Raw genomic sequence first — 22700 nt, 5'->3', positions numbered from 1 at the left:
ACCCGGCCAGCCTCACCCCAGCTGCCCAGGACAGGGCAGTAAACAGGTGCAGGACGACTCACCACAGGGCAGCGGGCTGGCGCACCCAGGCCCAGGAGGGGCCGGAGGCAGGTGTGCGGGGGCACTGGGGAGGAGTGAACAGGCGTTCAGAGACAAGCCTTTGGTGAGGCCCACTGTCCTCCACCCGCACCTGTATTCCCAAGGCGACAGACAGGCACCTTCAAAGCCTGAGAGAACAGGATAGAGCCCGAGGCTTCCTCCTCTGGAGCCAGTTCAGAGGTCTGGCCCCCCCTAAAATCTAGCAAGTTGGTCTTTTTCCCCAAAGAAAAACTTTCCCGAAGGGCCCAGAGAAAGTTCCCTCTCAGCCCTGCAGCTCCGGGGAACAGCCCCCCATCCCACCAAGCCTGTCTGCTTCTGCCATTTAAGACATGGCACTAAATATTTAAATGTGTAGAGTAGAAGACACACACACACACACACACACACACACACACACGGCCCTCATCTTCCCATGTTCCAGGCATCTTACATTTGCCTGGAAGGTCAGAGCTTGAAAAAATTCTTTCATATAAATTACAAATATGCTATTGAAGCACTTTTCAAAAAAAAAAAGAGAGAGAGAGAGAGAGAAAGAAAGAAAGAGAAAACCTAAGCAGGCTACGGCTATTATGTGCGTAAGAGATTTTTCGTTGGAGCTATAAACTCTGACAGATTCTGCACGCTGCACATTTCATTTACTGTCTCCCCACCCCTCCCACCTCGCTCCCCTCCCTTGCCCTCCTCCCTTCCCCACCTGCACCAGCGTCCTGAGAGCTGCTTCTTGCCCTCCGCACTCCCCATCTTCCATCTATTTATTTATCTGATTTATTAAAAATACACCCAGTCCCCACAGGCCTCCGGGTGCCTGTACCAAAATAAAAAGACAACAAATTAAATTATATGCCGCCTCTCAAAACTTAAATTGCTCACTAGCAGAGAAAGCAAGATGTTCGCTCTCACCTCATTTCGCCCCCCACCCCCCGCCACCTAGCTCCCTCCCACACATGCACCTGTTTCCTGCCTTGTCTCCAAACTTCCAAAGCAACCTCACAGGCGGAGATCCTTTCCTCGCTCCTCTGAGGTCTCATTTAACCTCAGCCCCTCTCTACCTTCTCTCCCATCCATTTGCTGTCCCCAGGTGGGCATGGACCACCCCTTGGAGCCCAGGTGGCCGCCAGGCTGGGTCCCGGGCCCTTCTATCTGCTCATTGGTTCTAGGCATCCCACAGCCCCATGAAGTAGGTGCTCATATTCCGCTCTAACAGGCTCAGCGCCTCTGCCGCCAGGGCCTGCATGTCCTCACGGAACGGCGCTGACCTCAGTCTTGGGGTGCTGGAGGGAAATGAATGAGGAGGTCCATCAGGAAGACTACGAGGAAAAGGAGACTCCGGAAGGACTGGCCTCCTGCGGCCATATCCTCTGAGAGCACATTGGGAGGTCTAGGTCATTGCACTAAGTGTTTTCCCATACCATCCTTGTGATTCCAGGTTTATTTCAAAAGAGATGGGGAACCAATTGACGCGGTGCCCCTGTCAGAGCCGTCAGCTGCAAGCTCTGGCCCCCTCCAGGACAGGAGGCCCTTCCGCAGCCTCCTGCACCGTGACCTGGACGACACCAAGGTCCAGAGGTCACTGTCCCTGATGGACACTGAGAACCGGGGCGGGCGTCCCTCCACCGAGCGGCCGTCCCGCGGCCTGACCCCAGATCCGAGCATCCTCCTCCAGCCGACCACCGAGAACATCCCAGAGACAGTGGTGAGCCGCGAGTTCCCCCGCTGGGTCCACAGCTCCGAACCCGTCTACTTCCTGCGCCACAGCCACACGCCGGGCAGCGACGGCACTGTGGAAGTGCGTGCCCTGCTCACCTGGACGCTCAACCCGCAGATCGACAACGAAGCCCTCTTCAGCTGTGAGGTCAAGCACCCGGCGCTGTCGATGCCCATGCAGGCAGAGGTCACACTGGGTAAGGCTTGGGGGTGTCCTTCTGCAGGTCCTCTGAAGAACTGGGGTGTGGGAAGCCTTGGAAGGAGGACCCTGGGCTGCTGGCCATCATGGAAATAGGGAGGAGAGGGAACAAACTGGAGTCAAGGGCAGGTAAAGAGGTAACAGTCTGGGCTCTTTTTTTTTTCCTTTTACCTTCACCCAAGGATATGTTTATTGGTTTTGAGAGAGAGAGGGAGTGGGAGAGAAAGAGATCTATGTGAGAGAGAAACATCCATCGGTTGCTTCCCGTTCCCCTATGTGCCCCACCCAGGGATCGAACCCAAAACCTTTTGGTATACGGGACGATGCTCCAACCAACTGAGCCACCCAGCAAGGGGAGAGTCTGGGTTCTTAACAAGGTTTGCTGAGCTGGATAAGAGGATGTGGGAGATTCCAGCGAGGGCAGAGGAGTTTGCTGGATAGGGTTAGGAACACAAGAGTTTGGTCCATTAGGATCAAGCATAGGGATCAGCCCTGACTGGCGTGGCTTGGTGGGTTGAGGCTTGGCCTGTGAACGAAAGGTTGCCAGTTTGATTGCGTCAGGGCACATGCCTGGGTTGCGGGCCAGACAGCCAGTTGGGAGCATGTGAAGGGCAACCGATCAATGTTTCTTTCGCATATCGATGTTTCTCTCCCTCTCTGTGTCCCTCCCTTCCCCTCTCTCTAAAAAAATATAAATAAAATCTTTAAAAAAAATAAAAGAATATGGATCAGTGTTAGAAAACTTGGAAGGTTTTCAAGATTGGAAATTGAATACGGAAAACATAGGGAGGCTTGGTGGATGAGTGAGGAACACAGAGTTTGGACTCTTTAGGGGGTGTTGCTGAGTCAGGTCACAGAAAGGTCAGGGAAGGTTTTTTTTCCATCACAGTTGGGTACATAGGTGATAAAGAGGTTTTCTGTATAAAAAAAAAAACAAAACCCATGAGCCCGCAGGACAGTTACTAAGTAAGAATCATTGCCATGGCAGGTCAGAGGCCTGCTGGATCAAGGTCAGGAAGCTTTGCCAGGCCGGGGTCAGGAACACGAAAGACTTGGAAGGACAACACTCTGGCTTACACTTTCAAGTACGATGGCAACCCCATCCTCTGTGGGGATGTGGGAGGCGGGCACAACCAAGAAACTGGACGCTCAGAGCCAACTCAGCCTAAGAACATGCTTCCTCTTCCCACAAAGCACCAGCCCAGGGCATCCCTGAGCGGTTCCCTAAGCTCTGACTCCTTCCCCCTTATACATCTCCCCCAAGATGGGAGAGAGGACATGTGGAGTCTTCTCTACCAGAAATACAAGAGACCCCTTGAGCCAGTTTTTGTACTAACGGAGGGTGGGGCAGGGAGACAGGCACATGGACCCTGCTCTGGTTCTCTCTGCTGGAAACCCTTTGGACCTTGACCTACAGCACCCAGAAGCTCTTCCTGGAACCCAAAATGCCTGGGCTTGTCCTCTGCATCTCTTGCAGTGATGGGGTCTGCATGGAGCCCTCCCCAGCCCCTAACCCCTCGTGACCGAGGACAGATAGCAATGACTGGTGAGGGCTGGGACAGCAGTTTATGTCAAGGGGTCCAAAGGGCTTCTGTGTCCTGCTGGTTTACCAGAAAACCCAGCACCAACTCTGCACCAAATACCAAGGGAAATGGTTTCATGGACATACAGCACATACTATGTGCCAGGAACATTTGCAAAGATTATTTCATTTATTCCTCACAAGGAGAAATTTACCAGGTATTCATTCATTTTATGAATGAGCAATACAGGCTCAGGTTGCTGGAGACCTTGAGTCACCAACTTGGGGTTTCAAGCTAGTTCTCTTGGTACCTTCATCACTTCCCACAATGCCAACCACTGAACACACCAGCCCTAGAGCAGACATCCTTGGCTGGCTATGGGGTTACCTCCCTTAAGTAACCCCATTAAAGTAACCCATTAAATGGCCGTTCAATCCCCACAGGCCACCTACCCAGACAGAAAGTAATAATTAGGCCTAACATTTACTGAACACCTACTATAGACCACAGACTGTTGCTTGTCTCATACTAACTCAGTCTGTAACCCAATCACCCAATAGATAATCCTTGTGATAACTCAATGAGGCACTGTTATTATCCCATGCTACAGATGAGGTAACTGAGTCCCAGGGAGGTTAAATAAGTTGTTGAATGTAAGTGGGAGAGGGTTCAAAGGCAGGCACTGTATGTGACCTGACGCTGTGTTTCTGCATGGCACCTTTTTATCATGAGCTCCGACCCCACTCCGACTCCCAAATACCATTTGCTCATTATTCCAGAGACTTCACGAGCACCTGATATGGCCAGGCCCTGTGCTGGGTGCTGGGACTTCTCGACCCAGAGCCAGCCCTGCCACCTCCCTCCACCCGTCTTTCTGAACCCTCCAGCCTTCCTGTGCTCCTCCCATCTCATCCTCAAGAAACAATCTGCTCTTAGGCTGGGAGCAGCCTCAACCTTTTGTTAAGCTCCTACACCCATGAAAGCCACCACCTGCCCCTCTCGGCCAAGCACTGGCTGCACACGGATGGCTCCCTACCCCGCCCCAACCAAGTGAGAAAAATGAGACTAGACGAAGACTCAAAGCAGCTGGGAGATGAGCTTCAGCTCACATTCCAGCGACAGAGAGGGTACTGCCAAAGGCCGTTGCACCCCTTCCCACGCCCCACCCCAAGCCAGCAGGACATGTGTGTACATGCCAGGGAAGCGGGGAAAAGGGGACATAGCAGGGCCACCAAGGTGAAGAGGCCATACTGGGTAAGTAAGTAAGAGACCCCAGGTTGGCTCCCAGTCCTACCTCGGCTGCTATCGGTTCATGAGATCTTAGGCCTCTTAGAGCTGAGCCTCAGTTTCCTGACCTGTTGAATAGGGGGAAACCATAGTAGCCTCATAAATGTTTGGAAGACATGCTAGGAGCCAGGCTCTGTGTAAGATGCTTTCCGCACAATATCTCCTTGCAACTGGAGAGTGATCCTGTGAGGCAGTGGGAGATGCTATCATCATTCCCATTTTATAAATGAGGGGACATGGGCTTGGAGTAACTCTCCTTAGGTCACCCAGCCAGGTCGGTTGGTCTTCCCCCAGAGCCCATGAGCGGTGCAGTCTGCCTGGAGGGGCTGCGGAGAGAACCAGGGGAGAGTGGTATGAGCTGGGAGGTCCTAACTGAGAATCTGCACCTCACACAGGCAGGGCACCTGTGCTCTGGATTGGGAGGGAGACAGTGGGGTGGATGAGATCACCTTGGGCACAGACTCTAATCATCTGGTGAGGACTTTGAAGGTCAGGCCAGTGGGGGTCAGCACATGTCTCCCTGTGACAGTCCTTAGTGCCTGTTGTCCCCTCTACCAGGGGTGTGCTCCCCTGCGCAGGTGCCACTCCTACCCTAAGAAGACAGATGCCCCGCTGGGTCCCAGAACCCATCTCAGTAGATGGTAACCACATTCTTCCCACTGATCAAGCCAGAACTCTGGGGTCACCCACTATTCCCCCTCTTTTCTTATGTCCCACACCCAAGCCATCACCAAGCCCTGGCAACTCAACCAGAATATGTCCTACACCTGCCATGGCTCATGGTTTCCTCTCTGACCACCCAACCAAGGCACCTAGACTATTACAGTAGCCCCCAAACTCAACTTTCTGCTTCCCTGTGTGCCTCTTTCTATTCTTGACACTGATTGATCCATTTACTATAAATCAGATCATGAATTACATACACATCCACCCAAAACCCTCTAAAGGTAAGCAAATAGATTGACAGAACAGAATAGAATCCATAAATAAACCCCCATATATATTGACTCAATTGATTTTTGACAAAGACCCTGGGCTGTTCAATGGGGACAGAGAAGTCTTTTTAACAAATGACCCAGGAGACGCATAAGGAGAAAATGAACCTGGACTCTTACCTCACCTACACACAGATTTAATTTGAGACGAATCATAGACCTAAATGTAAAACCCAGCATCATAAAGCTTCTGGAACAAAACATAGAAATGTACCTTTGTGATATTGGGGTAGGCAAGGATTTCTTAAAGAGGTCACAATAAGCACTGAGTGAAAAATGGAAAGTTGGTATATTGGACTTAATAAAAATGTGTATCTTCTGCTCATAAGAAGGTAATTTTAAGAAAATGAACAGGAAAACTAGAGACTGAGAGAAAATATTCTAACTACAGATATATCACAAAGGATTTGTATCCAGAATATATAAACAACTACTGTAGATTCATAATGACAAGGAAATACAATTATTTTTTAAAAGAAGATCTAAAAATGGCCAATATGTATATAGAAAGGTGCATAACATCATCAGTCATTAGGGAAATGAAGACTAAAACCTCAGTGAGTTACCATTTCACAACCACTAGAATGGCTAAAATTGAAGAAGTTGACAACACCAAATGTTGGCACAATGTAGAACAATCAGAACCCTCATACATTGCTGGTGGCAGGATAAAACAGTACCACTACTCAGAAAACTGGCAGTTTCTTACAAAGGTAAATATACCCCTATTCTATGATCCACTAATTTCACTCCTAAGTATTTACCCAAGAGAAATGAAAACATACATCCACAAAGATTCAGACATGAAGGTTCACATCAGCTTTATTCATAACAACAACAAAAACTGAGAGATACAAACGTCCATCATTAGGAAAATGGAAGAAAAAATTGTGATATATTCATACCGTGAACTATACTTCCTATCGATACAAATGAATGAGCTCCTGCTATACACAGCAATGTAGATGGAACCCAAAACACACTAAGCCAAAGAAGCCAGATAGCAAAGAGTACATAACTGCATGATTCCATTGATAGAAACTTCTAGAACATAAAACAAATCTTTGGTGATAGAAATCCAAGCAATATTTACCTATGGAGAGTGGTCACTGACTGGAAGGAGGCATAAGCGAACCTTCTGGAAGGAGAGGAGCGCTCTAGAGCAGCGGTATCCAACCCGCGGCCCGCGGGCCACGTGCGGCCCAGGGTGGCTATGAATGTGGCCCGATGCAAACTGATAAATTTACTTAAAACCTTTTTTTATTTTTGCTCATCAGTTTTTGTTAGTGGATGTGTATTTAATGTGTGGCCCAAGGCAACTCTTCTTCTTCCACTGTGGCCCAGAGGTGCCGAAAGGTTGGACACCCCTGCTAGAGTGTGACTGGGATGGTAGCGTCACAGGTATTCATATTTATTAAGATTCATCAAATTGTGTGCATTTCCTTCTGTGACTGCCATCGTATTTAAAACCAGGTCCCAGTGGTGCTCATCCATCACCCCCCGCTGCTCCACCTGCTCCAGCTGTAGGGTTCTCCTTGCTCTTCCTTGAATACTTCCAGCTCAGGTCCACCTCTGTGACTTTGCACTGACTTTCCTTTCCACCCGGAATAATCTTACCCCAATATTCCCAAGCTGTCCTTCATTCAGGTCTCTCCTCAAGCCTTCTACCCACATCTTCTACCCTAACCTCAGACAGCCTCCTCCTCCTGGCCCCATCAACTCCTTATCTGGCTTTGCTTTCTGGCATCATATTTATTTCCATCGACAAGTATATATTATATAGTTCCTTATTTCTTGGACCCCCCCACTGGAAGTTAAGTGCCATATGGGCAGGATCTTTACCTGCCCTGTTCACTTGGTACAGGGCTCAGAATGATCCCTAACACAGTAGTTAAGAATTGCTTATTTAATAACAATTAATACTTTTCTGGGTTTGTGAAGATTAAGTACAGCAGTGTATAGAAAGTGCCTAGCATAGGAACAGAGTGAGTACGCAGTAAATATAAGTTACTATTATCATCATTCATCACTGTGTCCTCAACATTGCCCAGCATGATGATCAACACAGACTAGGTGTACAATAAAGAACTAGGCAGGTAGAGCAGAAGAATGAATGGGCTTGTGTGGACTGGTAGGTTTATGGGTGGGTGTGTGGATGGATGCTGGATGGATGGATGGATGGAGGATGGATGGATGGATGGATGGGTGGCTGATGTGATGGAATGATGGATGGATGGATGGATGGATAGAATGAATGTTTGGATGAATGGATGGGATGAAATGATATGGTGGAATGATGGATAGATGTATGGATAGAAAGAATGGATGTGTGGGTAGATGGATGGATGGGTGGGTGGGTGGGTAAGTGGTAGCCTTAGTTAACACCCAGAATTCCTGGAGGAAGCCTAGAGAATATTTCCATGAGATTTCATAATCTGTCCTTGCAGCAGAGTGCTCAGGAGACGTAAAGAGGACAGGTTATATAATCGGGATCTGGTGCATCTCCCTGAGCAGATGCACACGACTTCACTGTCTCCTCTCTCTCCCTCACTGTCATTTCAGAGCTACCCCTCAAATGAAGTGGTATCCATTTACAGGTGAGAAAGCTGAGGCCCACCAAGTTGAATTGGCTCATGCGGCCAGGGAGCAGAAGGCTGGGCCTCAGGCCTGGCCTTGGGGCTCTCCTCGTTCCATGGCCAGGGGCAGAGAGGAGTGAGAGCCTGGGGGCTGAGGACAAGCCTTCAGGTGCTCTCAGTGTGTGTCTAGGAGCAGGCGGGGGGCCAAGGTTTGACAGCCAGCAGCTGCTGATGGGTTTCAGGGTGGTGGCGGAAGTGCAAGGCTGAGAGCAGCTGTCCTGGCTTCCAGAAGCAACATCCTGATGCAGCAGCGAGGGCAGGAGTCGGAGGGGCCATCTGCTGCAAAGGGCCTTGTTGGTCAGCAGCTGCCGGGATGGAGCTTAGAGAATTGAAGGCAGGCCAGACCCCTCGCCTGCCCCCTCTACCCTTCAGGGTCAGCCTCACACAGGAGCCCCCAGGGACCGCAGCTCAGGTGGGAGAAGCTTTCGGCTCTCCTCCTCCGTCCCTGGGCTCCCGGCTTCCCTCTGAAGACCTACATGACCTTAAGTCCCGCTTCTGCCACTTCCTTGCTGTGGGATCTTGGGCAAGCTGCTGACCTCCCGCGAGTCAGTTTTAAAACCTGCAGAATGGGTTTTATGGTCACCTGCTTCTAAGGCCCAGGATAGGTGGGACAGTCCTACAGTGTAGCCTAGTGAGTGTTAGGCACATGATGCATGTCAAGTACCTCTCGTCTCGGGGTCAATATGCCCGGGCCCAAGCCTGCAGGAAGTAGATGGGGCTTTTAGAAAACAGGGCGCTGAGGAATCTGACCTGGAAGGGGAAAGGTGCCTGCCCTTGTCCTCTAGGGCTTCAGCCTTCTCCTGGACAGGGGTGCCCTTTCTTGCCCTCCTGTGCTCTCTGCTGGCTGCCACAGGACAGTGCTGCCCCAGCAGGACAAAGGAAGCAGACAAAGTAACCCAGGGCCACGCTGCCCTATGAAGAAGGGCTCCCCACCTGCAGACCGACCTACACAGAACTTGAGAATTACTGAAAAACGCAGGAAAGTAACTTGAGCCCCCTACGCTTTCATGTCCTTACGTGGACAATTGCAATAAAGTCAGAAGGTTAAAAGAGATCACGCACAAGGCGTGAACAGTGTGCCAGCACTTCATGTGCCCCTGACAGATGTCAGCCTGTAACCCTCTACCTCCTGAAATTCCTCATGTCCAGGGAAGGCACTGGTTGTTATCATGGTTCCTGTTTTGTGCTTGGGGAAGCCAGGTGAAGTGACTAGTTCACGGCACATGGAACAGGGCAGAACTTGCTCTCCGTCTCCCAAGCCAGGACCCCTCTCTGGCCTCTGGAGAAGCAGACGCAGAAACCGCCCTCGCCTACCCACGTTCCCCGCCTCAAAGCAGGCGCAGCTCTTCCCACGGAGGCTTCCGTCAGCCCCACGGGCCATTTCAGGTGTCTTGCTTGGGATTCAATTAATAGCCCTTCGGTCTCCGTCTCAGAGAATGCAGTTGGCGGGGCCTGGGAGACCACCCACATCGGCCGGCTGCTCTGATTTTGCTCAGAGACTCTGAGTGTGAAGAGAGGCTAGGCGAGCAGGCAAGGGAAGATGGGGGCAGTCCCGGGGCCGTCCCAGGACCTGGGACAGACATTTTCTCCCCTGCTAGCCCTGGAAGGTGTTCACAGAGAGTGCCCCGAGCATGGCACTTCGATCAAACCCTAAGGCCTTCCTCCGGCCCAGAAAGTACTACAGACTCAGTCCCCAGCTCCTACCCTCATTACCCTCTGACCTCTGTCTCCACGCTGTGCCCTCCATGGCTGTTCCCTCTGCCTGGAACCCTCCCCATGAGCTTCTCGTCTCAGCTGAAATGTCACTTCCTTGAAAGGGACACTGACCACCCCTCATCCTTGGTGTGACTGTGTGCATAACACTACACTCTCTGGTAGTTTCTTGTCTATGTCCTTGTTTGCATATCGACCATCTCCCCTACTTAATCGTAAGCTCAGTCGGCAGGCACTTCTGCCCAAAAGCCTGGCATGCAGTTGGCTCAATAATTACTTGTTGAAAGAAAAAATGAATGAGTGAGGGAATGAATGATTCTGGGGAAATGAGTCCTGGCCTGAAAGTTGGGAAATGGGCAAAATTGGCCCTGTAGTGACCCCTTTGTTACCCACGGGCCTCAGTTTCCCAATCTGAAATCTGAGGGGGTGGACCCTGGGATCCTAGTGGCTCGTCCACCCTGATGTTGTCTGGTCACAGGAAAGCAATGCCCTTGGGTGTCTTGTCTTCCAAGTAAGGGGCGTTTGAAAAGTCACACAAAGACATAAGGAAGAGAGGCAGGAAGGACAGAGACCCCAGGGAAAAAACGATGCCTCCATACCTTGTCCTCCAGAGCAGAGACCACGTTCCCTACACCTCAAGTCCTAGCCAGGGTCTGACTCATTGAAGGGGCTCAGGGAGTGTGTGTGAGTGAACCAGGCAGGCTTGACTGACGGAGTGAATGAATGAGCATCCCTGAACAGGACTAGCACCGGACTAGGACTTTCTCCGTCATTTCCCCTGGCTCTTCTTTTCTTGCCCAGTGTCCCCGCCCCCCCCACCCCCCACACATCTATACACCTCTCTGATCTGGCCTTTCTCTCTCTACAGTTGCCCCCAAAGGACCCAAAATCACAATGACACCCAGCAGAGCCCGGGTTGGGGACACAGTGAGGATTCTGGTCCATGGATTTCAGGTGGGCCTCTCTCTGAGCATCGGTGGGGCGGGGGGTGGGTGCCCAGCCACCCTCGCGGATGCACTGGCATCCCTGGCAGCATGCTCTGAGACACTGCCCTTGGCCTCCATCCAGTCCAGCCAGGAGACCTCAGTCTACTAATCTGGGTGATGGCAGAACTGGTTTTGATGAGAAGTGACGAGAGGTGCCTGCCTTTTGGCTTACCCGTCCAGAACTCGGAGTAGACACAGCTCATCGGGCTTGACATCTTCTCCAGCCCTGGAGCTCTTGTCTGCCTAGTGTTCCAGGAAGCCCCTCCTCACCTCTCAGGTGACAATGTGTTGCCAGGCCTGGCCAGACCATGGCTCTGACTCCTTCCTGCTCTGGCCAACAGAACGAAGTCTTCCCAGAGCCCATGTTCACGTGGACGCGGGTCGGGAGCCGCCTCCTGGACGGCAGCACCGAGTTCGACGGGAAGGAGCTGGTGTTGGAGCGGGTGCCTGCTGAGCTCAATGGCTCCATGTACCGCTGCACAGCCCAGAACCCGCTGGGCTCCACCGACACACACACTCGGCTCATCGTGTTTGGTACGCTGCGCCGGGCTGGCAATTGGGACGACCACCCAAGGATGGGCCCTGGCTGGCACTGTCCCAAGGAGGAGGGAATGGAAAGGGCCTGAGTCCGCTAGATTTGCCCTGGGAAGGTACCCCACAGGGAGGCACTGGAGCTCAGCGATTAAAACCAGAGATCTGTGGGTTCAAATCCCAGGCCCACCACTTCACAGCTGGGCCACCTTGGGCAAACAACTTAACGTCCCTCAGTTTCTCTCTCTGTGCCATGGGGCTGACACTTCCAGCCCTCAGAGGTGTGGCTTCACTGAGACGGTGTACATGATGCCACACGGCAGGTGCAATCCGGACAGAGGGGAGCTCCTTTGCTTCATTCCAAAACCATCGACCCTCTTCTTCTTTCTGTTCCTTCCAACAGAAAACCCAAATATTCCAAGAGGAACAGAGGACTCCCATGGTAAGTCTACACTCTCAGGGCCTCTTGCTTAGAAGTGTGATTTTCAAGGCTCCAGGAAGCTCTGGTCCCCAAACTTCCCATCTGCCTCCCCTTGCCCCTGCCTCGAGCCTCAGCCAGGAGATTGTCCTCTAAGTCGCAGAGTCTGGGTCAGGGTAGTCAGGAGTGGGCACTGAGACAATAAAGGGGGCTTGGCACCCCAAAGCAGTGGCAGGGATTTCCAGGTACTAAGTCTGTCCCCAACACCATCCACAGTGACTCAAGAAAGCTCAGCCGCCCTGGCCCCAAGGAGATGTGTCCAGCTCGGACTGTGAGGTTGCGTTCTGGGGCCCTGGACTGCTCCGTAGGGCAACTGGGAGCACAGAGGGATGGCTCTGCTGGGGCCCTTCCTATTGCTCTCCCCAGGCTTCCCCCAACCTGAGCACCTCTCCAAGGGACCCAGACACTGTTCCTGGACCCACCGGCCCACCTATCCCCACAATGAGCTCATCTCACAATTCACAATGGAAGCTCCCCAACTACTGGTCCCCACTGGAGGGTCCCGATGGCCACCAGAGAGCCTGACCTCAGCCCAGGAGGCCCAGGGCCAAAAAGGGGTCACCCACAGGTGGCAGAGCTGGGGTTTGAACTCAGTGCATCCTGATGCTGAACTATAGACTCTTTGCTGGGCCCTTTGAAGCTCTGCTGTTGCCAGGCTCCACAGCCATCCAGCCCCCCAGAAAGTGACGTGGGGGGTCTGCAGGCTCTCACCCTGCTCCCTGCTGCCCGGCACAGGTTCCGCCTCTGGCCCTGCTGGTGTCCGGCTCACCTTGGTGCTCGCCCTGACAGTGGTCCTGGAGCTGACGTGAAGGCTCAGCCCCAGCTCCCCGCTCTCCATCCAGCACTGACATCTCTGCAATTGCTTTTCATTTCTTTTCTAAACTATTTCCAGTCTTGTTCTTAGTCTCTTTCTGTCTGTCTTGGCTTCTTCAGTCGGTTTAATTAAAACAAACAGAATGATTTTCCCCACCTGGGTCTGTGGCTCTGTATTCTTTTTTTGTTCTATGACAGTAACTGGGTGCCACCTGGTATCCAGCACTGGGATGGGCACTGGGGCAGGGGCAGGGGTGACAAAGGAGATGGAAGACATGCTCCTCCCTGGATGAGGGGTGGGGATACGGCTCACTCTCTCACCCAAATCCTAACAACCAGATGTGAGAAGTGGACAGAGACTCTCAGGAAATTAAAGGCTCCTCAGGGCCAAGTGTACTGGTCAGCTGTTGACACGATAATGCTGCATAACAAATAAGTCCACATCTTAGTGGCCTGCAGCAACAAGCACTTATGATTATGTTCTGTTCAGGATGAAGTGGTGAAGCTGATCCAGTCTGGGCTCAGTGGGCAGCTCTGCTTCAGGTGACAAGTCGACGGGGCTGGACTCCAGGCTGTGAGCTGGGCTCAGGGCTCCTCCATGGGTGTTTGCTCTGGGGCTCAGGCTAGAGGGGCAGTTGCTCTCCAACATGCGAGGCTCTAATGGAAGGTCACCAAAGCTGAAGGGAAAAAACCCAAACTAGGCACCCACCATTAAAGCATCTGCCCACTGTGTCTATGAACACTCCTTCAGCCAAAGCAAACCACGTGGCCAAGGCCAGTATCAATCAAGGTCACATGGAAGTCAGGGGTAGAGGTTCTAGAGCTTTCTCCTCAACCACTAGAAGATTCCCCATGCTGTTCAATGATTAACTCTCAGGGAAACAGTGGGTCATTGGGAGGGTTGGACCAATGACCCACTCTATGGCCAAGACTGGCGAGTCGCCAGGGAGAGTCCATGGAACACCGTATTAACATTTGGATGGGACAGGCCATGCTTCAGCAACACAGCAGCCCTGCATTAACACCATAAAACGCTATTTGGGGCTATGAAAAACCCAAGGCACACTGGACAGTCCTCTTTCATCCTGTGGCTACACCAGTTGAAACATGTGGCTTCTAGGACCTTCTCCAGGGCAGGGGAAAGAGCCTGCAGGATCATTGTGCTGGGAAGAATAATGACTCCAAAAATGTCCATATTTTAATCCCCAGAACCTGTGAACATGTTACCTTATGAGGCAAAATCAACTTTACTGATATGATAGTTAAGGATTTTGAGATGGAGAGGGTGTTCTGGACTACCCAGGTGGGCCCAATGTAATCTCAAGGGGCCTTATATGAAGGAGGGAAGAAGGCACTAGATGGAAATGTGAAAGCCAAAGCAACAGATTGTTTGGGCAGCTGCAGGAAGGGGTCCATGAGCCACGGAGAGCAGGCCGCCCCTAGAAGCTGAAAGAGGCAAGGGAGCAAGTTCTCCCTGGAGCCTCCTGGAGGAACTGGCCTTGCCAGCTCTTCCAGCACCACAGATTCATTCCAGACCTATCCTCCAGGGCGCCAAGGAAATGCACTTGCATTGTTTTAAGTCACTAAGGGTGTGGTAATCTCTTACAGCAGCAAGAGAAATCTCACACAATGACACAGGATATTTTTAAGGGCCAAGCCTAGCAGTGACAGAGATCACCTCTGCCCACATCCCATGACAGGAAGGAGTCACAGGCCCCAACCCAACTGCAAGGGAGGCTGGAAAATACAGTCTCCCTGCACTCCCTGGTGAACGCGGCACATTGCGTCTGCCATGGAGAGGCACAGGCCAGGGTCACGGGAGGAGGGAGGGCTGGGAGGAAGGGCCCTCAGCCGCCATGGCTGCACCATGGCTGCCCGGGCTTCTCCCTTCCCAGCCAGGAGACACATGACCTCGCGGAGACTTTTGTGCCTCCCCGAGTCCACGCAGATGTCCTGGGCAATAGGGACCCATCCCTACAAAAACTCCAAGCCCCGGGCACATCGGGCTGGGAATTGAGCAGTCGTTCCGCCCTCCTCCTATCATCAGAGCCCCTGTGTCTCATCCCAAGCCAGGACCAGGGTGACCAAGTCAACTAACCTCCACCTTGATCCCCAAGTCTCTGACGCCGTAACTTCCCCCTGGAATGCCAGACTCAGATGTCCAACTTCCTGTTGTTTTCCCCTCTCCTATTGGATGTCTAATTGCATTTCCAACTCCACGCGGCTGAAACCCAACTTTTGACTTCCCCTTCCAAAGCTTGCTCTTTCCCCTTCTCAGGAAATTGTACCATCATCTGCTGGGTTGATCAGATCCAACACTTAGCCATTATCTTTTATTCATCTCTCTCCTTCATCCCTTCACATGCAATCAAACAGCTTGTTGCCTCTATTCTCAAAACTGATCCTGAATTTACTCACTTCTCTCCTTTTCCACTGCCACCACCCTACCTAAAGCTACCTCTCACCTGGAAAACCACCTCCACATCCTATCTGGTCTTCAAATTGCCTTTTGCCTCCCCCAAGAATCTGGTACCCCCACAGCATCCAGAGAAATCCTTTACAACGTAAATCATTCCATGGTGCCCTCCACCTCAGAATGCTCCAATGGCTTCCCACCTGCTATAGATCGAATAGCTGTGTGCCCTCCCCACAAACTCGTATGTTGAAACCTAATGCCAATGTCATGATATTAGAAGATGGGGCCTTTGAAAGATGCTGAGGTCACGAGGGTGGAGCCCTTATGAATGGGATTAGTGCCCTTAGAAACAGACCCCAGAGAGCTCATTCGCTCCTTCCACCATGTCAGAACACAGCAAGAAGTTGGCCACCCGCAACCGGAAGAGCGCTCTCAGCAGAACCTGACCACATTGGCACGCTGACCTTGGACTTCCTGCCTCCAGAACTCTGAGACATACATTTCTGTTGTTATAAGCCACCAAGGTATGGTATTTTGGTGTAGCACCCCGAACAGACTAAGACACAGGAAATAAGTCCAAACCCTTTACAAGTCATATGGGATGTAACCCAGCCTGCTGGCATTGTCTCATTCACTCTCTCTCTCTCCCTTTTTCATTCACACTCATCTTTCCTTCCTCAACCTCTCTAAGCCCAGTCCTGCCTCAGGACCTTTGCTCTGCCTGTTTCTGCTGCCTAGAATTCTCTATGCTTGTCCCCTGATTTTTCAGGGCTCATCCTCCTTTCCACTTAGATATCACTTAACTCTCCCCTCCTCACAGGGACCTACCTGACCGCCAGGCCACTCTCCCCACCCTGCCATCCTTAGTTTCATTTTCTGCAGAGCACATGTCACTATCAGGTGTCTTTCCTATTTACTCGTTTATTTATTGACAGTCTTTCCCTTACCCTTGGCCAGAATGTCAGCCAGTGTCTGTGGGGACCACATTTGTGTCATCCACTTTTGTATCCTCAGTGCTTAGGCCAGAACCTGGCACATGGCAGGTGCTCAACAGCTATTTATTAAGTGAATGAATGAATGAGTGAATGAATAAGTGAGTGAGTGAGTGAATGAGTGAGTACCTGCCAAGGACAGGCTAAGGGCCAGCCTCTGTGCTAGACATCCCGCTGCAGAATGAGTAGGAGGTAGCTTCCACCCTGTAGGAGCTCACAGTCCAGCACGGGGAGAACATTTATTCAGCTCCAACCGAGGAACCCTAAGCCGTGATGAGTGTTCAGCACCAAACCTCCCCAGTGCTCTAGAGATTAGGGTGAAGGAGATTCATTTCTCTGCAATGGGGGAGGGAGCGTCAGAGGAAACCAAAGAGAACAGATGACACATGAGCAGAGCTTTGAAAGAAAAATAGAGTTTGACTAGGCAGAGAATGGAGAAGAATGTTCTAGACAGAGAGAAGAACATAAGCAAAGGCTTAGAGAGGGCAATTTAGTGTATATTTAGGGAAAAGACAAGTTGTTATATCAATGCTCCTGACAGCACATTAATTTACTCAACAAATATTTCCTAACCGCTCACCGTGGGTCAAGCAGCGTGATGGATGTTGCAGATTAAATAGGAACACTGTCATACGGCTCTTGTATCAGTTATCTATTGCCACAACAATGCTGTATAATGAACATCCCCAAAAACGTAGTAGCTTAAAACAATAGCTATTCATTATTTCTGATTAGACTATGGTCAGCAACTGATCTGGGGAGGTTGACTGGGCTCCCTCTTGCATCTAAATCAGCTGCTGAATCAGGTGGGGGTTGGTTAGTCCACCCTGGCTTTGGCCCTGCATGGTCTCTCATCCTCCAGCAGGCAAGCTTGGTGAAGACAGAGGCCCAAGAGAGGGAGCTGAAACACACAAAACCTCAAGTGGCCTCAGGGAACTTGCAACCTGTCACTTCTGCTACTTTTTCTTTTTTTGCCAATTCGAGTCATACATTCAGCCCAGATTCAAGGGGTGAAGAAATAGATTACACTTTTTGATGAGAACAGCTGCAATGTCACATTGCATAATGTATGGCTACAGGATGACGCAGAATTAGGGCCATTTTTTTTTTTTTTTTTTTTGCAACTTACAACAACCCTGCCTTCTGAGCTTGATGTTCCAGAATCTTGGTTTACCATCCTCCATATCACATCCTCTCATTTAAACTGGGAAGCCCAAATGACTCTTCACAGCAATTTCTCTTCTACAAATATAACAAATAAATGATCCATTTATTCAATGAATATTTGCATGTCCACACCTTGCAAGTTGATAGCAACACAAGCAAATGATTTTCAAGTGTTGAAGGCTCTCAGATACTCATCGGTATAAACATCCAGGCTGGACTGGCAAGCAACAGCCACAGTTGTCTACTCAACCTACTTTCTCCTTCCCCTACTCTCTCACATGAGCCTGCGGCCCCCTCTGCTGCCTGCCAGCAATCCTACCTAAGCCTCTGTTGCACAACGACTTTGTTTTCTGAAAGGAATAAAGGAAGATTTGTTCCCTCTCTTTGCCTTAATAGACGAAAGCCCATGTAGGCATGAAATTGAAATTGCTTTGCCCTATTAACAGCGTAGTCATTGGGCTCCACTGACCCCTAAGGTGCATTAATATCTCAGCAGCAAGTGGATGAACCACAGAAAGTGGCAGGGGACACACCCGGAGAAAGCCAGCTGGGTGCCACAGGGGATAGGGCGACTGTCTGCTTTGGCTCTGAATCTGAGGATTCTGCGTCCTGAGCAGGTTTGAAAGAGATTTATTCAGCCTGGGATTGACGTGGGGGCCGGAGAGATGAGTAAAACAGAGCCCAGCCTGAGCAGGGAGAGGGATCCTCCATTTATTTGTCCACTGGCTCATTCGCTCACCTGATGAACTCCTAGCACCCCACAGCCTGGTCCTGTGTCCGGCAGGGAGGCGCAGAGACAGGTTGGGCAGAATCCGCCATTAGAAGAGCCCCAAATCCATCTGAAATGACAGGCTGGAGGAAAAAAAGAAGTGAAATTCTATGCAATAAGTGTTGAAATGAAAGAGAGAGCACACCGCAGTTACAGAATGGGTGCAAGATAGTTCTACCTGGGGAAGTCAAGGGGGGGCTTCCAGGAGGTGGTGACATTGCATCCAGGACTCGAAGGCTAAGAAGGGGGGCGTTGAAGTCGATGCTGCCCCCTATCAGTCCAGATGTCTTAGCTGTCTCTCGGCGACCAGCCCAGAAATGCTGCAGTTCCTGGGAGGAAGAAGGCCTCGCGTTCTGGGTCAGTTTGCATTGTCCCGTGAGGCACCTCCTGGCTCAAAAGCAGTCCAACCACACACGTGGCTGCTGGCCTGGGCCTGGCCACGGAGTCCTGGTCCCAGGGAAGCTCCATCTTCTGGCCACTGCTCTTCCCAACCACAAGTGAGCCCTGGTCCCCATCCACCTTCCAGTGACACCCCGCCCTCCATGGTCCTCTGGCTTTGCCGAGGCCCCTCGAGCTGGTCAATAGCCCTTTGAGCCACTGTTCCATGATACCCACTGACCTTTGTGCTCAGGTGACTGGGCAGATGCAGAGACCCCTGTAGGGCGTCATGGAGACGACCCACTCCCCGCAGCGCATGGGCCAGGGTGGCAACCCACCTCGTCTGGTCGCTGGAGCTCTTCACAGTCTGGTGTGTGGGGCAGCTCAGGGATGGACCACCCTTCTCTGGCCTGGGTTTCTGAGCTGTGAACAGCTGCAGACTCCCATCAGTCAAGTCACTGGAAGTGGGGCAGTGGGGGCACATGGCATTCATTCCAGAGCTACCCCTTCTGGGGAGGAGGGGCCGGGGCGGCTCTGCTGGGGGTCCCTGGGCCTGTGCACCTGCCAGAGAAGCACAGTCTGGGCTCACCATCTTCTCCTTAGCTTTGTCCCACAGCCCCCCTGAGGGGAGTCATGAGGCTCTTCTGCTCCCACTCCCCTCCGTGAATGGAGACGTTCATCCCTTCTGTTTATACCCAGGCTGGGCTACCAGCCAAGCAGAAGAGGATCTGGGGACCTGCTACACCGCGGGCGCCAGTGAGGCCCGCAGCCAGCGCCGCCCAGGGTCACGGGTACCTCGGCCGTGGGGAGACGTGGAACAGTGAATCGAGGCTCCTCCATGAGGCTCTGGCGCCTGTGGAGTAAAGGGCCCAGACCTTCTGACTCAGAATGACTGCAGCCTTTATGAAATGCACAATGTACACAGAGCTGAGAAGGCAAAACCCAGAATGAGGGCCCTGGGCTCTGCCCCAGCAAGGGAGCTGGCAGCCGCAGGTGGGCCCCTACCTGGATGTGCACCGGTCCATTCTGGGAGAGGAATGAAAGGGAGATGGGGGAGGGGAGGAGTGGCCCTGAGGGCAGAGAAGGTAAGTCAGGGAGAGGAGTCTGGAAAAGAGGTGGGGGGACGGAGGAGGAGCTGGCCTGGAGGCGGGGAGGGGAGGGAGAGAAGGAAAGGGGTGCCCGACCAAGGAAGGTTCTTGGGGCACTACCGGTCAGGCTCACCCTGGGATCAGGCATCCTGGGAGAGAGGAGGCTCCTCAGAGGGATTTGAGGATGAAGGATGGAGGGGACAGAGAAGGGGTCCCCAGGGAGAGGGATTCTGGAAGGGAAATTTCCAGTCCAGACAGAGAAAGAGAGAAGCCAGTCTAGACACAGAGACACAGAGGGTATGACACGGAGAGGCAGTAGGACAAAGAGAGGGACGGAGACAGAGGCCCGCATGGAGCTGGAGAGGCTGGTCTTGCGGCCCGCGGGGGAGGTGAGACCTCAAAGCAGACCAGGAGGCAGAGCTTCCAAAAGGCACTTAAGCTGTTCTGTCGGTGATTATGCCCTTGGCCTCCTCGGGGGAAAGACAGCTCTGAGTGATGGGTGGAAAGAAATAGATGTGCAAAGTACATGCATTTTTCCAAAATGGGCCCCATCATCAGTGGCAGGCCTAAATGTCAGCACACACAGCAGAGCCCCGGGCTGCCAGCTGTCGGACCTTGTGACAGAGCTTCCTGGGCAGCTGCCCGCCTGCCTCCCCTCCGCTCTTCTCCCCTGTTCTCCTCCCCGTCTATGGCTGCCATTCCCTCTGGTCACTAATTCCATCGAGTCTGCAGTTCCCAAGGACCCAGATAAAAATGTGTCTTGGAAGAGTCCTTTCCTAAACAGGTACCCCCACCCCACCCTCTCAAACTGGACCTGCCCCTGGGACCGTCCTTCTCTGACCACAGGGACAGTCCTTCCTCAAGTCCCTTAGATCCCAGGCTGAGGGGTTCAGGCTCCTCCTGCAAGAGGAGCCAGCAGAGCTGCCAAGGTCAAGCACACAGACCCAGCCTGGGTCTGAAGTCCAGCTCCACTGCACACTGTCTTTGTGACTGGGGTGCTTTCTTGAACCTCTCTGTGCTTCTATTTTCCCTCCTGTGAAAGGAGTGCACTGGTGTTTATAATGTTCATCTCAGATAATTAAGTGAAGGAGTGTACCAAAAGCTTGGAGAACAGCGCCTGGAACGTTCTGAGTATTCGGTGAGTGTTAGCTGTTGCTGTCCTTACCAGGCAATAGGGAGCCAGCAAGAGCTTCGGATGAGAGGCAGGGTGCAGAGCTCAAGAGCCTCACTGCTCAGGGTGGTCCCAGCACCCCCTGAGAACTTAATGGGAATGAAGAACCCCCGGCCCCAAGCCAGACCCGCTGGACCATAATCTGCATTTGAGCAACATCCCAAGTCATCTATGTGCCTGGTCAAGATGGAGGAGCCTACTCTTGGCCTAAGGAGGCGGGTTAGTTGCTCACTTAAACAGTTCTTGTGAGAGTTTCCGTGAAGGTCAGTGGCACTGGCAGGAGAGGAAGGCCCTAAGTGTGCCGAGCCCTGATTGTTTACCACGCATTGTACTGGATACTTTAGCCCTTAAACAATCCTGCATCCCACTCTCAAGTGAGGAGACGAAGCTCAGAGAGGGTAGGTGACTTTCCCAGGGACAGACCGTCCGTGGGAGGCACAGTGCCAGGCCAGGAGCGGGTCCAATCACAGGGGGCAGGGCCAGCTGCGAGGCTGCAGTAGCACAGGTCCAGAGGAGGTCCTGGCCCTCCAGAAATGGTGGCTGTGGGACATGAGGGAGGGGAACCATGCTAACAAGCCAGAGGACCTTAGCCTGCACAGCTGGAGACTCAGCAATGAGAACACAGGGGACGGGTAAGCTTAATGCTGGACCAGCTGACCTTGGAAAAGGGGAACTGTGCCAATGGTGGCGTCCAGCAGGTCTGGGGCTCAAGAGAGATGCTGATTAGAGACCATCTGCCTTGGGAACAACCAGCATTGATTAAGCACCAGCCATTTGCCAGGCACTCCATCCATCTCAGTGGCTCTAGGAACAGATGTTCCTTATATTATAGATGTGCAAATACAGGCTCAGAGAGGTGAGTTATTTGGTTAGGCTCACACAGCTTGTGATAAAGAGCTCACAATCTTTCCATTGTACCAAGCCACAAATAATCTGATGCTTGAAGTGGCTGAGGCTCTTAACGGGGTTTCCCCGAAAGCAGACCCGGAGGCAAGGATTGGGTGCAAGTAGTTGATTTGGGAGGGGACCCAGGAAGCAGAGTAAGAAACAGGCAGTCAAGACAGGGGAGAGAGGAACCCCCAACCAGCATGGGTCATGGGCCAGTTACTAGCCTGGGCAACTGGGCCTTTATTCCAAGGGGAGCCCTCCAGATCATGCACACATACCTTGGACCTGAGACTGGTTCCCCCAGGAGGCAGCAAAGCTGGAACAGCATCCACTGATTACCTGACCATTAACTCTGGCTTCTCTGGCCTGACCCACTGAGAGCTGGGCACACCCCTGAAGCCCGAGAAAGTCTCCTGCAGAGAGACACAGGTGCTGTACAAGGAAGCCATAAGTAGGTAAATGGCGGGTGGCCCCCAGGGATTCTTTGGTGGCAGGAGTGGGACAAGGAGAGCATCCGCTAGACTGAGTCTTTTGGCTTCCTAGTGTCCCTGTGGCCCATTCTGTGGTTCTGTGGAGAGGGAGAAAGGGCCTTTGGGGGAAGGGGTGGGGCTGCTGGAAACCAAAGAATGGGGTGCAGGGAGAGAGGCAGAGAGGAAGGGCACCCAGGGAGCCCTAGAGGCCAAGGGTAACAGACTGGGTCCTGTCTCTGAGGGCCAGCCTAAGCCTGGCCCTGGGAGGCCATTAGGAGCACCTGCTCCCAGTTCGGTCTGGAATGTGAATGTCACCCAGGAAAGGCTGTCATAATGGTGATGAAGTCATCGGGCTGAGAGGTAGGCAGGTGGGCGGGCGGTGGGGGCGAGCTCAAGG

At 52.3% G+C, this 22700-nt stretch overlaps 1 protein-coding gene across 1 annotated transcript in view; it reads left to right on the top strand.

Annotated features, from left to right (window-relative positions):
• The window catches only part of IGSF21 (immunoglobin superfamily member 21), a 227955-nt gene extending 214874 nt beyond the window's left edge, over positions 1 to 13081 (top strand). The window contains exons 6-10 of the mRNA XM_054579614.1: positions 1526 to 2000; positions 11025 to 11110; positions 11484 to 11676; positions 12077 to 12115; positions 12887 to 13081. Of these exons, the coding sequence (XP_054435589.1) occupies positions 1526 to 2000; positions 11025 to 11110; positions 11484 to 11676; positions 12077 to 12115; positions 12887 to 12960 (867 nt within the window). The 3' untranslated portion in view covers positions 12961 to 13081. The remainder of the gene's footprint in view (positions 1 to 1525; positions 2001 to 11024; positions 11111 to 11483; positions 11677 to 12076; positions 12116 to 12886) is intronic.
• Positions 13082 to 22700: the final 9619 nt, after the last annotated feature.

The sequence above is a fragment of the Pteronotus mesoamericanus genome, unplaced genomic scaffold (genome assembly GCF_021234165.1).
Source record: "Pteronotus mesoamericanus isolate MK-2021 breed Mesoamerican mustached bat unplaced genomic scaffold, CSHL_Meso_final contig_557, whole genome shotgun sequence".
Taxonomy (NCBI): domain Eukaryota; kingdom Metazoa; phylum Chordata; class Mammalia; order Chiroptera; family Mormoopidae; genus Pteronotus; species Pteronotus mesoamericanus.
This window is presented reverse-complemented; position numbering and strand designations above follow the sequence as displayed.